Source organism: Stegodyphus dumicola, chromosome 4, assembly GCF_044657685.1.
Source record: "Stegodyphus dumicola isolate Sdum_Otavi_A_Nest chromosome 4, ASM4465768v1".
NCBI lineage: Eukaryota > Metazoa > Arthropoda > Arachnida > Araneae > Eresidae > Stegodyphus > Stegodyphus dumicola.
In genome coordinates, this window is record NC_140771.1 from 8,142,770 (window position 1) to 8,158,985 (window position 16,216).

At 28.7% G+C, this 16,216-nt stretch overlaps 1 protein-coding gene and 1 long non-coding RNA gene across 3 annotated transcripts in view; one reads left to right on the forward strand and one right to left on the reverse strand.

Annotated features, from left to right (window-relative positions):
• Positions 1–6,619, forward strand: part of Got1 (Glutamate oxaloacetate transaminase 1) — a 29,157-nt gene extending 22,538 nt beyond the window's left edge. The window contains exons 7-9 of the mRNA XM_085814517.1: positions 3,090–3,255; positions 4,289–4,431; positions 6,359–6,619. Of these exons, the coding sequence (XP_085670643.1) occupies positions 3,090–3,255; positions 4,289–4,431; positions 6,359–6,504 (455 nt within the window). The 3' untranslated portion in view covers positions 6,505–6,619. The remainder of the gene's footprint in view (positions 1–3,089; positions 3,256–4,288; positions 4,432–6,358) is intronic.
• The window catches only part of LOC146997472 (uncharacterized), a 133,312-nt gene continuing 122,293 nt past the window's right edge, over positions 5,198–16,216 (reverse strand). For both annotated transcript variants that reach the window (XR_015040572.1, XR_015040571.1), the window contains exons 2-3: positions 11,280–11,422; positions 5,198–5,436 (exon numbers count right to left, since the gene is read on the reverse strand). This is a non-coding gene — a long non-coding RNA (uncharacterized LOC146997472). The remainder of the gene's footprint in view (positions 5,437–11,279; positions 11,423–16,216) is intronic.

The window sequence follows — 16,216 nt, forward strand, 5'->3', positions numbered from 1 at the left end:
CTTTGGACGAACTGGGAATGGAATCAGAATTTTAATATGTCAAATTTCTCTTTACATTAAGAATATAGTTTGTTAAATTAGTTATATTTTGATATTTTTGCTTTATTCAGTTATACAATTTTTAAAGGGAGGAGAGAAAATATTTATTGTAATACTTTGGAGAAATTATTTTGATAAATTTTCAGTTTATCTTGAAGCATGCATCTTAAATTATTTAAAGTAATTCAGTTTCGAGAAAATTTCTCATACCATTAATTATGCAAATATAGGTTTGGATTATTTATTGAATTCTTTTATTTCATAGTCTATTCAGCTCATTCAGTCTATACTGTTTTACATCTCTCATGCAGCATTCCATCTTTTCAGAATGAAGATTAAATTTTAAATTTAGTGTAAAAATTACTGTACAACTGTTCTTGAAAATATTTTTGCTGTAAAGATTTTCTTAAACAGAAGAAAATATGAAATTATCTAGTGTTTTGGAATCTAAGTTTGTTTAGGTGTCTTAGAAAGATTTTAAGACTCAACTTTTTATTTTTTGCCATTTAGGAGCCTCGTTGCAACTGTATAAGGAACTGTAGTTTAACTCATTGGGGGGGGAATTCAGAACCTAATGTTTTCACTTTAAAATGTCCGAGCCTAAGTAATGTTTTAAAGTATAATTGATATTATATATCCTGTTCACCCTCCTGCAGAGTGATAGCAATATATCGTATTTATCTCATCTCTTCATTCACATTTTCATCAAATATTCTAGTTTTATTTTGGAAAGAGTTGCAAAATTCACAGAGCAAATCTTGAAAATTTAGTAATATTTACAAAGTCTTTTTGTAGCCAAGGATTTCTTTTTTTCACGTTTTCAAATTTGTTTACATAAATAATAAAATCATTTAAAAATTTATATATTTTTTAATTGATATATTTATTAACCAGTCTAAGCAGTTTCTTAACCAATCTAACCAGATTTGAACTAGTCAGTTTATGAAATCAAGATTTTCATTTAAGTGATGGTTGTTTTTGAAGTGTTATACTTTGTATGGGCTGTTTTTCATATTTGTTCCGGTGTTTGTTGCTTTGTAAAGAGAACAAAGCAATAGATATTTTGTTCATATGATACATTGTTGCTTTCAGCTATGTTCTTTATCCTCAAAATTAACTAGCAATATCTAATAATTTTTTTCTTTTTAGTGCTTTTTTGTGCCAAACCACCAATATAATTTTGACTATAGCAGTAATTTGTGAATTTGGTCCTTTAAAATGGCTAACCACTTGCATGGCCAGCTACCCAAACTAGTTATTATAAAAAAGAAAGAAAATGTGTAATCAATTTTGATGAGTCCAGCTAGGGTATTTTCCTCAATCCCATTCATATCATAGTAGAGATAAAGAATTGCATCTATTGTTTTTATATTGTTTAATTTGTTGATCAATAAAACAGATTAAATTTAGTATAATGTAAGAAAAATAACTTACGCTTTGCTGAGTGACAGCACACTAGGTCATGGAAGATAAAAATATATTATGCAATGAAAACATTTCTGCTAAATTACTGAGCTTGTTGATTAAATGTGAAAGATTTTTCACTTTGGCAAGTGGCAACACAAATCTTTAAATCATTGAGTTTGATGATAAAAAATTCAGAAAATTCACATAAAATATGAAATAAATAAAAACGAAATTCAAAACTTGGGCACTGAGGTGCGCATGTTTGGATGGAAAAATATTAAAATAAGTAGTAAAAAATCCTGAAAAAGATGGAAATTATAAAATAGTGAGGAAAAAGTTTGAATTAATGGATTTATTTCACTTTTGAGGAGAAATGTAATAGTTGTGGAATCTTGAAAAACATCTAAAATTTACAAAAGTGATCACAGAAATTCAAAACTACCGCAAAAGTATTATCCTGTTCTTTTTATTTAAAATTGCTCTTGTAAAAGCTGTGTTTTAGGGCTTTTATTCAGGTAATAAGGCAAAAAAATGAGCATTAGAAATAAGAAATTATTGCAGATTTTAGTTTGTTTAAAATAAGTCAACTATTTCATTGGTAAGTGGTTAAAATGATGCCTTAGAGATGCTTGTTACAGGTGAACTGCTGCTGCATCTAATATTAATGCAGAATAAACAGAATAGAAAATATAAATCTGATTAATTTTTGATACAGTAATGTTAACCACTCATGCTACGACTAAACTTCATGGCTGCGGTGCCGTGCACTACAATATAACAAGCGGTAAAGTGTCTCATTTACGCCGCTCTGCGTCTGCGAGTGTAATCCGGAGCAGTAACTCGAAAAATAAACAATTTCGTTGTTAGGCAACGTGTTCACCACGTTATTTTCATTTTTGCGATAAATGCCTATTGACGTGGTGTTCACGTCGCTCACGGTTTGAGACAAAAGCATCGTGACGTGCGTGGCACATCTTTTTAGCGCAAGTAGTTAAAAAATTCATGAAATATGAGTTTCTTTGAAATAGCATGAGCTGATTAAATGAGATTTCGAGTATTTTAAAATTTAGACTTAATATAAGTAAATGGTCAAAATTGTTTTAGATTTGAGTATGTATAATTCAGATGTAAGGGCATAAATTTTATCTTGCTTAAATTTTAGAATATATATTTTTATGTAAGCTTTAGATATTGGATTATTTACAAGGAAAGTGCAACACATAATGCCATCAGTATTAAAATATAATTATTCAAGCAGTGTTATGTCTTAAAATATTTATTGGTCATCTGCAGTATAACAGCAATTGCTATCACCATGCATTCAATAAAAGAAGTCTTTGCTTATGTATAGTTTTACTGAAATGTGTATTAATGGATAATAACATAGTTCTGAAGATATTGTAAATAGGATTAAATACCCTGTGTATACTTTTTTTTTTTTTTTTTTTGTATAAATGTGTAGTTATATTGGGAGCTACCATATATACGTCTGAAGAGATTAATAATTCTTAATTTTTTAACAGTGTATATGTTAAAGTAGTCTTATATATTTTTTTTTGCAATTAAGTTTTTAAAGCAAAAGATGGATAATTTGAATCATTATGATGAATATTCATAAAAAATTTGTGGTTATTTATTTACAGATGAAAGAATTGGAAATTTGACAATTGTTTTTAAAGATCCTGCTGCAATAGTTAACTCTCGTGCACAAATTACTCTTCTAGTAAGAGGCAATTACTCAAATCCTCCTTGTCATGGTGCTCGTATTGTATCGACTGTGCTGAATAACCCAGCTCTTTTTGCAGAATGGTAAATATGTAGGTTATTTAAGTACATTAACACAACTAAAATAATAGTTGTAGTCTTTTAAATACAGGTATTCCCTGCTTTACAAAATACAGTCAAAAGTCTTTAATCCAGATGTCCATAATCCGGACCTCAAAGCTACAAACTTTCTGAGCATGCATAAACGCATAATGCGTTTACGCATTAACGTTGCGGTGCGCAATGAACTGGAAGTTGATCTGTCAGCACTGTCCTCATCTTCAGGACAGATGTTTTTATTTTATTTGGCTTATAATTCCTTACTAAATGTAGTACAGTCAAAAGTCTTTAATCCGGACTCGTCGGGACTTCGGCGATTCCGGATTATCAATTTTTCTGGATTATAGATCATCAGTTTAAATCTGGTAAGATGGCATGCAGAAATTATAAAATTAAAAATATTAAACCATAATTTATAAAATAATGAGCAATTATGATCTAAAGGGTATCAAAATTTACAAAAAAGAAGCTTAATATTTATTTGTTTACTTTATTAAACGTTTCTTTCAACGCGGGCATGCGTAAAGCATACATTACGCATAGCCGAAATTAGAAAATTGCAACCAGAAAACTATTTGATTTGTATTCGTGATATTTATAATGACGAGGAATTTGATTTAAATCATATCAAAGAAGGAGTACATCGAGATGAAATACAACATTGTAATGAATTTCTGTTTTGTTTAATTTCCAAATGAATTGGAAAAAATGATGTAACAAATGTTTTATGCATTTATAACAGTTTAATGCATTTATAATTTTTCCATTATAAGTAAATTATACTCAAAATGAAATTAAATGAACCTTTTAAAAATTGTTACCAACCATGGTTCTAGATGAGTTTGGTTCTTATATAGAGGTGGTTATCTTATAGAAGTAATGTTTGATGCTGATATTTATTTAAGATTTCAGAAATATTGGCCATTTCTTTAATTGGTGGCTAAAGAACATACAATGCATTTTTAAGAATGATGAGTGATGTAAAATAAGTTTTAAAATCTACATATAAACATTATAGGCAAGATCACATAAAGGAAATGTCTGGAAGAATCATTAAAATGCGAGCAGCCTTGAAGCAAAAACTGGATGAACTGGGTACACCAGGAAATTGGGACCATATTACAAATCAAATTGGAATGTTTTCATATACTGGCCTTAATCGTAAGTGTGCTCTTTTGGATTTCATATTTATCTCCTCAGTTCATATACTTTGAATGAATTATAAATGTTTCTTAAAATTCTTTTAATTTTTTTGGAGGTTCTGAACAAAAATAATTCTATAATTATATTATGATTACAAATAAATTATAATTTTAATGTGTCATAATTATTTAACCAGTGGTTAAGCAGTAAGGAAGTTTTGATTGATATTTTAGGCTTACTAGATCTGTTTTTTGAGATATTTTCCTTATATTCTAACAAATGCAAATTTCCACATTTCTTAAATTTCTCTACAATATGTATTAATGGATAATAACATAGTTCTGAAGATATTGTAAATAGGATTAAATACCCTGTGTATACATTTTTTTTTTTTTTTTTTTTTTTTTTTTATAAATGTGTAGTTATATTGGGAGCTACCATATATACGTCTGAAGAGATTAATAATTCTTAATTTTTTAACAGTGTATATATTAAAGTAGTCTTATATATATTTTTTTGCAATTAAGTTTTTAAAGCAAAAGTTAAATGTTAAAATGTTAAAAAATGTAATTGATAAATACATCTAAAATTCTTCAAAAGTGAAATTCAAATTACAAAAGTAAATTTTAATACACCAGATGCCAGTTACTGTGATCTTAATTGTCCATGAGTATTTTGATAATATTAGGAGATGAGAAAAATATTCTTCAAACTAACAGTGAACTTTATGTAATTAGAAACATATAAGCATGTACTTTCAAAGTATTTTAATCAGGGGAAAAAATCAGTTATTAATTATCTGGAATCATTACACAAAAGTTCATTAAAATAAACTGTTTGTATTCATAATGTTCTCTGGAAATCAGTTTCAGAAGGCAACAGGCAGATTATTTTCTTCTGTCATTTATACTGCTACTTGAATTATTCGACTTGCTTTATTTCATCATTTATTAAAAGACTATCATGTTTAAAAATAGTTCTTTATTATCTTTTCTGAGACAAGATTCCAAGACTAAATGTTTCCTGAAATCAAAACAAAGATTGTCAGTGACTTGATTCTTTACTCGGTGGCATTTGAGAATTTCTGTACTGTATTTTGACCTTGTCCAGTGATTTTATCTTTTATTTGATTTATCTATTATTTCAATTTTAAAAATTCTTTTGATAATATTTTGATTACATTAATTGAATTGTTGATCACAATAAATGATGTATTTTCCATGTTTTCATATACAGACAGGCGGGACTTTGACAGTTCAGTGACAATATCCGAAAAGTACTATTAACTGCAAATCATATTAAACAGCATCTACTGTATTATTCTTTAACAATATGTGCTGTAATAATTTTCTTGCATTAGAAATGGGGTGATTTTATTATTTTTTCACTCATTTAGAAAAATATTTTTAATTTTCATGTTATTTATTTCATTTCTGAAGTATTTCAAATGAATCAAGAAAATACAAAGCATTTATGTGAAACTTTTGAAAGCAAGTAGCATTTTTTGTTTATGGAAACAGTATGTAGAAAAATTCTATTTACCATTTCATTCACTGCGATTCACTCTTTATCAGATATGTTTATTTAAATATGTCAGAAAATTAACTCTTTACATAAATACAAAATTTATTTAAAAAAAAAAAGGAATCATGCAAATAGGTAATTTGAAAAGTATGTACATTATCCTGTATATAGGCGATCAAAAACTGCATTTCTATTAAAACTTCTTTCAATTTTTTGATATATATGCAAAAGCGCAAATTATTCCAGCAATTTGCGCTTTTGCAGCCGAGGATGATGGTTCGGTAAAACCATTAAAATGAGTCCTGTGAAAATTTGAAAATAAAGTGCTGATTTTTGTTGTTTGACTTCTGAATTAGTACAGTGTAAAATATTTCATATTTTTCCATTTGTGATACATGAATAGTTTTTCTTTTTATTATAGCTCAACAAGTACAATTCTTGGTTGGAGAGAAACACATTTATCTTCCGAAAGATGGAAGAATCAGTATTTGTGGACTGAATTCGCATAATGTGGAATATGTTGCTAAGGCTTTTCACAAAGCAGTTACGAAATTTCCTGACAATTGAGCTTCATAATATCATACTAGACACACTTTGTATAGTTGATACTTGTAGATGAAACTGTTGCATTTTTAGATAATATATTTTATTGTGTTATTGAATAAAATTATGGAATTTTTTATATCTGTGTTTCATTTTTGTTTGATAAACCGCGTGTTTTCATAATTATGTGTTTTTGAAATACATACCAAGTTCACATAAGTCTTTCTTATTCTTCACAAGCACAACAATGTCTTACAGGCCTTGGCTGCCTTAACCATGCACACTTTCCAGCCTCTTCTGTCTGCAGCGACTCCTCTCCAATTTTTAAATTTCAAAGTTTTTAAGACTTTTTCAGTGCCATCTAACCATCTAGTTGTGGTCTTTCATTAGCTCGGGATTCCTCAGTTTTTTTTTTTTTTTTTTTTTTATGTCAAGATTTTAGTGGGATTATCTTCCAGACTTTTCCAAACATGGCTCAGTCATCTTAATCTATTACTACAGATGACTTATGTTATTTGTAGTTGCCTATAAAGCCTGTACAGCTCAAAGTTATATCTTGCTCTCAGACGTCCCCTTTCCTGTACTGGACCAAAAAATGCTATGAGGATTTTTCTCTTAAACATGTCCAGTGAGCATTGTATGTCTTTATTTTAAGCCATGTTTCACTTGCATAAAATGAAACTAGTAGTATTAGTGTGTTATAAATTTGTAGTTTTGTTTTGGGACTTATAAGATTAGATCCTAATTGTCTTCTTAGCCCAAAGAAGCATTTATAAGCCATTTTAATTCTATTATCAGCTTCAGCTCTTATTTTTGTCATTAATTATAGTGCCAAGGTATTTAGATTCCTCAACCTTACAAAAGTCCTTACCTGATTCCTTTTACTTTTATTTTTGATTTATTATTCCTTATATTTTATCCTTTTCTTTTCTTTTTGAGACTGTTCATTGTAAACATATGCTTCCAATTACAAAAATGTTCTAATTGATGCATATGTTCTTGTTTTGGATTTGCAAATTAAAAAATGTCAGTTTTTTAAAAGAAGTTTCTTGATTTTTTTTTATACATTCTCTCGGTCCATATAGTTATAGTTAGGAACATTTTGTATTTATTTAAAGAAATAAAATGCAAAAAGTCATCTACAACAAAAATTGAGAAATATTTCATTTTAAACTTGAGAATGATATATTCAGGGCTTATACTCAAATTGAAGAGCCCAGAAGTTTACAGTTGTAAGTAACAAAAAATAAAATATCAGTTTTGAGAAGGTTTTTGTGGTTGAAAGATCAAGTGACAACGATTTCTGTGCAGATTGTTGTGAAAAATATTGATTAATTTGATTGCAGTATTCAAAAAGGTGATCTTATCCAGAGAATTCTATAGAATTCGTACTCTAGAAAACACTGGCAGGTTTCAGAATTGGCATATAGCTAACTTGTAACATTATATCCATAAAATAAAAATATTTCTGGTGTAAAAATTTTGATATGCATATCAGATCTTTTGACCGTGATGTTCAAACTGCAGCAGAATGCATGTGCTTTCTGCTTATTTTTAAGACTCAAAGTTGTGTGGTTATACGTATATATAGAAATTGCGAATTTGCTCGATTTAAGGCATTTAATAATTTTCATTTTTCTTTTAAAACACGTATCTTGATCTTCAAGAATTATTACAGGCTTAATGTGGAAGCATAATTGCAATGTATGAAACTTAGAAACAGTATGACCAAATATGTCCACACTGGGAAACTAGCATTGGAATTTTCTGGATACAAAGTATGGGCATAATTATGAATGTAAATGGTATGTATTTCATAATTCTCATACTCTGGTCTGCTTTCTTTCATCTCTACTCAATTATCAATTTGAGACTAAATTTTTGTAATTGTGAAAGGAAGAGAAGGAAATCAAGATTTTAATGTCACTGTTGTATCATCATTATTAGGTTTAATATATTTTACAATATACAAGTGTGGAAAATCTATTAAATTTTCACTCGCTGTGAGAGTGAATAAAGTTAATCATACTTTGTAACTTTTAATGCATTTTACAATATATGTCTAGGGATAATTTTCTAAAATTTCATTTAGTAAAGTGAATAAAGTTAGCCATGCATCGCAATACTTTAACTAGGTGTGTTTATTAGTATGAAAAGTAATATAGAATGTATGATAGATACTTGGGGAAAAACTGATTCCCTAATCAGAAGTAACTTTACCTTTCTAACTTCAGAAATCATCTTTCTCCTTTCCACACTGTGTAAGTGAATAAAATGTAGGAAGAATGTGGGTAAGTGTGAAAGAAAAAAGATCTTATTTCATTAATTTATCCACTGTTCTGTGAATTTAAAAAATATTTCAGTGATTTCTGTGCATGTTAAACTGAATCATTAATTTGGGCCCAGTTTTTTTCATGTGTGTATTTATGCACATATAAATGTGTATATGTATTAATTCAGAAGTCAAACAACAAAAATCAGCGTTATATTTACAAACGCTGATTTTTGTTGTTTGACTTCTGAATTAGTATTTATTCGTCGTGTTATTGTGTCTTAATGTATATGTATGTTTTATTTGGTTTACAAAATTAAAGATTTTTGGAGTTTTATAACATAAACTTCTACATCTCTGAGTAATACATGAAATATTAAAGATTTGATTAACTTCCAAGTATATCTTGAAATTTTATAAAATAAATTAGTATATCTGTTTGTAAATATAGATTATATTAACTTCCAAGTGTGATATTCAACAAAAATTTGTACAATAATTTAATTGCTTTCACCTGTGCAAAGTAAGAAAGTTAAAAAATCTAAGAGGAATTAGAAAACATTGATAATATTCTTATCACTCTAAAAGGTGTTCAAAGCAAAGAGAAATTAATGGTTTCCATATCAATGTAAGATATGCTAAAGTACTAAAAGAAAACTGGTACAAATGAGTGCTTATGCAGAACACATAATAATTTATTAGTCCACTAGTACATATGTAAAATGACAGACATTTATAGAAAGCAGTTGTTCTGCTTTAAAGATAATAAGTATTTATGAATTAAACAATTTTAATATAGTCTGATACTATATAAAGATCCTGAAGAAGAAAGGTCATAGTATTTTCGAAGTAGAGATGAAATTTGGATTTCCGTATATAATCATTTTGAGAGTACTGTGGTTGCAAGAATTCTGACAAAATTTTGAATTTGGTAAGATAGTGGCTGTAAAAAGACTCAACATGATCAGCATCAGTATGCAAGAATTATATTTCTCTTTCTAAATTTACAACACTATAACAAAGTATATCAGAATTCAGTGCTTAGGATCTCAGTAAACGTCAGCATATGGAATATTCCTCTCATTGTATGGGCTGTAGCAGCAGAAGTTTGATTAGAGCACTTTTGCATCACAGCTTGCTCTGGCTTGATGGTTCAAATGCTCGGTGATGCTTGGGACTATATATACTATAATGGTAGTCTGGTCTGCTTAGTACTTGTTTCGAGAAGGTAGAAGCACCTGTATATGGAGCCAATTAGTATTATAATCGATGGTTTAGACTCTTCTAACTAATTGTAACATCAATGTGCCAGGTTGATCATTTCACAGGAAGTATAGTTTTCAGTGCTTACAGAATACTGCATATTTGTAGAGTCCAGTTTTTTGCAGTTCTGCCTTATCATCAAGGTTTTAAAAAGTCTTACAGAGCATCTTTCAGTCAGAAACTCATGAAGTATATATCAGTTTTTAGGCATTTCAGTTTATGGTATTTGGCTAATGATTATTTAATGAGCCGGGGGGGGGCATTTGTTACTTGAAAATATCTTAATTTATTAAAAATAAGGTGAAAATGAATGGAATGATTTGAATAGTTTTTTCTGTCTTTTATTTGTTTTCATAGTCAAAACTTTTACTTTTGAAACACTAATACAATATCATGAATTATGCTACAAATTGCTACTATAGTTAATTTGATTGAATTAGATATTTAATATTAATATTTGATTTTTAAAACCGCTCTTGATGTGGATATCTTTGCTGCTGCTACATCATTATCAAACAAACTGTAATTGCTCAAGTATTTATTAAAATGATATTAAGTAATATTTACTGAATAAATATTTAGAAAAGACTCAAGGTAAATTAAAATTAAGGTAAAATTAAATTTTTAAATCTCGTATTAGTATACTTTTGTGCTAATTTTCTTTTTTCATCAATTGGTCTTTTGATGCAGTACATTTGCATATATGAAAATCCATTTCATTTCTGCTGTATATATATATATATTTGGGGGGGGGGTAATGGAGCATGTTAGCTATGACTTTTTTTCAATTGCATTTTAAATTTTGCAAACTTGCTGCTGCTATCTAGTTTGTATCATATTTGCCCTCATTTTGTAAAGTGAAATGATATCCGACATTAAATATCATTCCGTGTAGTACATTTTCTTTATTTTAATTTGATATTTAAATATGCAGTCATGTTAAAAAATAAATTCATCTTAAGAAATGCGTAAAATTTTGGTAAAAAATAAATTACACTTTCATATTTCCAATTTTGTATATTAGCATTTTGTAACGAATGTTAATTTACTAATTCAGAAGTCAAACAACAAAAATCAGCGTTATATTTACAAAATTTTCACAGGACTAGTTTCGATGGTTTTACCGAACCATCATCTTCAGCTGTTAATTTGTTTATGTGAGAAAAGAAACAAACTATGATTTCAATGTTAATATAAATAAATAAATAGTAAATCTCTTTCATAATCTGTGTGGTCAGCATGTCTTTTAATAAAGTATTTTTACCTTCAAGTAATGGTTAGTTTGGTTAGTTGAATATGCCAAATCATACAACGACCATCTGCGTAAGGTGAGGGGATTCCTCCAAGAAGGACTTCTTAAGGAAAACTGGCTCATGTTCACATTGCATATTCTCTGTAAATAATTATCTGTAATAAACAAGAATTTCAACAATTCAACCCTAAATATTTAGCATTTTTATTGATTAAAGAAACTGAAATTTTGTTCATGTAAGGTGAACGGATATACATTATAAACTAATACCTATATTTAGAACTTTTTAATGGAACAGTTAAATATGAAAATATATTTAGTAAAGTAACACTGAAATGCAAAATATAATGTATTAATGAGAAATATCCGTAATATGTAAATGCAATAGCTAGTCAACTAATAATATAGTTAAGAATGTTTATAGAAGGATTACAGTATTGAAATCACAAAGTGAGTACCTTTTGTAATTGATAAAAGTATATCTGAGAAACATTAATTCATCACAATGTTCAACAGTAAATTCTATAAACTGAAAAATATATAATAATTATCAGTGTCTATACAGAACTTTGTATAATACTGTTTTGCGTTTCATTAATTATAGTTATTCAAATTCGAATGTTTACCAGCTTCTTAAAGCATAAATGAAAATTGTACCATCTTTTTAAGATCATAATTTTAAATGGTTTTAATCTTGATTCTTTTTTGGGGGGGGAGGCTGATTAAGTTCAAATTACAGATGTTGTGAAGAGAATGGATACTTCAAATGCAATTATTTATACACTTAGTAAGCAAGCATAAAACTATATTTTATTTTGAATTAATGAAAAGGAATAAAACTCTACAAGCTCATGCTGGAACTTAATTTCGGAATGAAATTATTAATCAGAGATATTAACTATTCTACAAATGAAGAAATGTAAAAGTGAATCATGGACTAAGCATTTAAAATGTTAACTTTTATAAACTAAAAATTATTAAATTAAGTTATTCATGATTTGCTAGTCCTTAATAAAAAAAGTCCACAATTAATGGAATATGAAGAAGAACAAAAAATATATGGCCCTATATTTATCCCCAAATTTTTCTTTTATTCAGGAGAGAACACCAGCGTAATTGTTATAACTCTAGATTAGCAGTTTATTTAATTCTGTTTTGTGAAGAATTATGAGTTTTCCAATCATGAATTTAACTCTTAAACATTGTGGTCGTATCTTGAGAATTGTTCAGTTTTTAATAACTTTGAATTTCAGTGAAACTATAATTTGAAATAAATAGGGATGTATGTAAGCAATATAAAAAACTAATTTTAATTGTTTGGTTATTTGATTTTGCATTTATATTTTTGATGTTTTCAGATGCGGGTTTTGTAATCTCCTGATTGGGAGGAAGTGAGTAGGACATATATTATTATTTTAATGTACTCGTTGTGTATAACTAAAAACTATATTAAGAATAAAAATGCGAAATTCAGTAAGTAATTGCAAAATTAAACACTTCTGAATAGCTTCTTTTGCAGGTTTCTAAATTTCATACTCCAAAGACGTCAACGAAAAGTATTTCGCATACCCAATAATTTAAAGAATCACTGATATGGAAGGAAGTTATAATATAATGTAATTTTTGTGGCCAAATTACAAACAAAAACGATTTTCATGTTCTATATTTAAAATCCCTGGTTATGACTTACCTAAACTTACTAAACATTAAATATTGAGAAAATTTTTAAATCAAATGTGTTCTGATTAATAACATGAAAAATCTTTACATAAACTCTTTTTTTTTTTTTTTTTTTTTTCCTTATTGGAACGAAATGTGAGGTTTTGCAGCTATGCAATTAGTCATGTGCTTCAAAAAAGTTTTATTATTTCACCTTTACAAAGTATTTATTAGCCCATAGAGTTATTAATTAATAGCCCAGAAGGGCTATTAATTTCTTTTTGACATTTGGCATTGGTTCACTATTAATGTCCGTTCCCTTTTCAAATTGTTGCCACCAAATATTAGAGCCCTGTGTATAAAGAAATTAAATAATTAAGAATCCGCATAAATGTATGTATGTTTCTCGCATTAGGATTAAAAAAAAAGCTACCTAGAGCCATCAAATTTTGAATAACGTACGTTTCAACCCGAATATAGGCATTTGGAAGCCCGAATTCGGAATTTGTTTTATAAGCTGTTTCATATTTTGTAAAACGTTTAACGAATTTTTGATTAACAAACTCGGATTTCAAAGCGAGCAATGGCAAGACTGTACGGGAAAAAAAATATTTTTTTATCTCCAACGCGCGAGACTGTGTATCCGAAATTCTAAAGATATGGTCATTTTAAAATTATTTTGCGATATTGTTGTTGAACTGAATTTTACGGTTTAAATGCGAAGAACATGATATTTAATAAATAAAGGTAACACACAAAATGTTTAAAAGAAACCGCACCTTTGGAGCGTAATGTAAAATCTTAAATTTCAGATTTTAGTTTGTTTTTTAATCTCATTATATATATAGATTTTTTAAATTTCCTATTAACAATATTTCCTGTCGTAGCTTTAGATATGGAAAAGCCATGACTTTCGCAGCGTTTTTTAATAACTAGATGCGAATAAATTTCTTCGGAAAGAGCATAAATGTCCGAAGACAAGTTGTAAAGTAGCAGACGATAATTTATACTTTCAAAAATTAACCTTCAGTTAAAACGAATTTCCAAGCAGACGATTTGTTTTGGAATTTTTACTTGCTAATTTGAGCAGTTAATTCAGTTGCCGTTTGAATGTTCTTATGTGGTAGTTATCAATCGAGTAGTTTTTATCTGTGTGTTTTTGCCATTTTTCTGCATATATTTCGTTAGATAAACAGTCGCTGTGGATTTATCTGTCATGCTGAGAGAGTTGAGTGAATGTGCACGTACATTTATTACTTTACTGGAAGTACAAGGGAAACGTTGCGTCATTGAATGGTGTATGAAAGTTGTTTTGATTGCTACTTTTTTTTGTTTGATTATTATGTATTATATTTGTATTCTGTATTATATTTAAATAAATAAAATAATGAAAAATCTGCATAAATGTATGAATATTTTCCGCATTGTGATAAAGCAACGGTACCTAGATCCATCCAATTTTGAATAACGTAATCCTCCTGCGAATATGGGCATCTGGAAGCCCAAATTTGAAATTTTGAGTTTGTTTTATTATTAATTTCATATTTTGTAACACTTTTTAATATTTTGTAACGAATTTTTAATTAACAAACTCAAGGATTTCACAGCGAGCAATGGCAATACGGTACGGAAAATAATAATAATAATAATAATAATAAAATTTTTTTATCTCCAACGCGCGAGACTGTGTATCGGAAATTCTAAAGGATATGCTCATTATAAAATTGTTTTGGGATGCTGCTGTTGAATTAAATTTTATGAACACGATATTTAATGAATAAAGAGGAACACAAAACGTTAAAAAAACGCCCCTCTGGGAGTAATGTAAAATCTGAAAGAACTATATTTTATGGTGAAGTATTTAACCCGTTCTATTGGAAATTTAGACCAAAGGCATTAACATTTTTTAGAATTACGCTAATTAACTTTGCCGATATGGCGATAGTAGAACTGTCTGGTTGGCCTGTAGCACTTGTGGCAGAATTTTAGGTTTAATTTACAGTAGTTCCATAAAAACATTACCAGTGCAGTAAAACATGGTAAATTTTTAAGACGTTTTATATACTACTATATAATATTTTCGATACAGATGAAGTCTAAGCATAGCAATGTGAGTACCAGGATCCTCTTATTGCGGTCTATGAGTGTGCATCACATTTTCTAACGATGTGACGCGAATCGCGTTACACGCGCTAGAAACTGATCTTCACCTACTTTTCCGTAGAGTATTTGTTTACGCGCGACGGCGCACGTGGTCGTCATGTCATGAAACATGCTCCGTTGGATTTAAACCTGAGGAAGGCCATTTAAAAGCGGAATGTGGGAAAAACTGGTTCTACTGTACTCGTTTCCGTCTTCTTCACAACGAAATAGTTAATTTAGCGTAGTCGCTTCGAAACAAAGGAGATTTTTTAAAAGACATTTTAAATCGTCCTTGAAATTTGCATGCTGTGATGAAACATGGCGACGCCATGGATGTGATCACCTTACTTATGAGTCTATTAAAGTGTATGGAGTTGAAATTTATTCTTGCAAATTCTAGTTTTCGTTGCTATTGTAACAGGAACTTTTGAATACAGTTGATTGCCTTGCGCAGTTAGCTATTAATTACATTTTTTTCCGATTTCAAATTCATGAAACTGAAATGCATAAATAATAACTCATAAGAACGAATATTTGTGCTACCGCTTGAGAAAATGAGAATTCGCAACTTTTCAACATGTTAATTTCTTAAGTTTTAATTTTAACTGAGCCGAAACAATCTAAATTCACATGCCAGAATTTTTTATGCCTTTGCAAAGAGAATTTCTCCTTTTCAATCAATTTTTGACTTCCTGAAATATCATTAATGTATTAGATGCTAGGGTAGAAAAATTTAAGGTTTAATGTAAGGTTAACGTTCCATATACTAGAGTATAATATTTTGAATACAGATGAATACTAACATAATGATATCAGAAATGCTTTCTACACAGTAAGACTAAATATTTTGTTGTTACCATATGAAAAGGTACAAATGTACTTTATGATAACCTAGCTCTGTTACTTCGCGTTATTAAGAAACAGTTATTTGTAAAAAATAGTCTGCTCCTTATTTATATTGTAAGATTATATTTAACTCACTCATGGTACTTACTTCACTGTGAGTGAAATTTTGTCATCGATTGTTAACCTACTTCTGATAAGCTATCCAGTTCGAATTTTGTCCACACACTGTTTCTCGATGACAGTGTAATGAAGTGATTTTTTGAAAATTCTATTTCAGACTTTTTCATTTAATGTTTAAATTC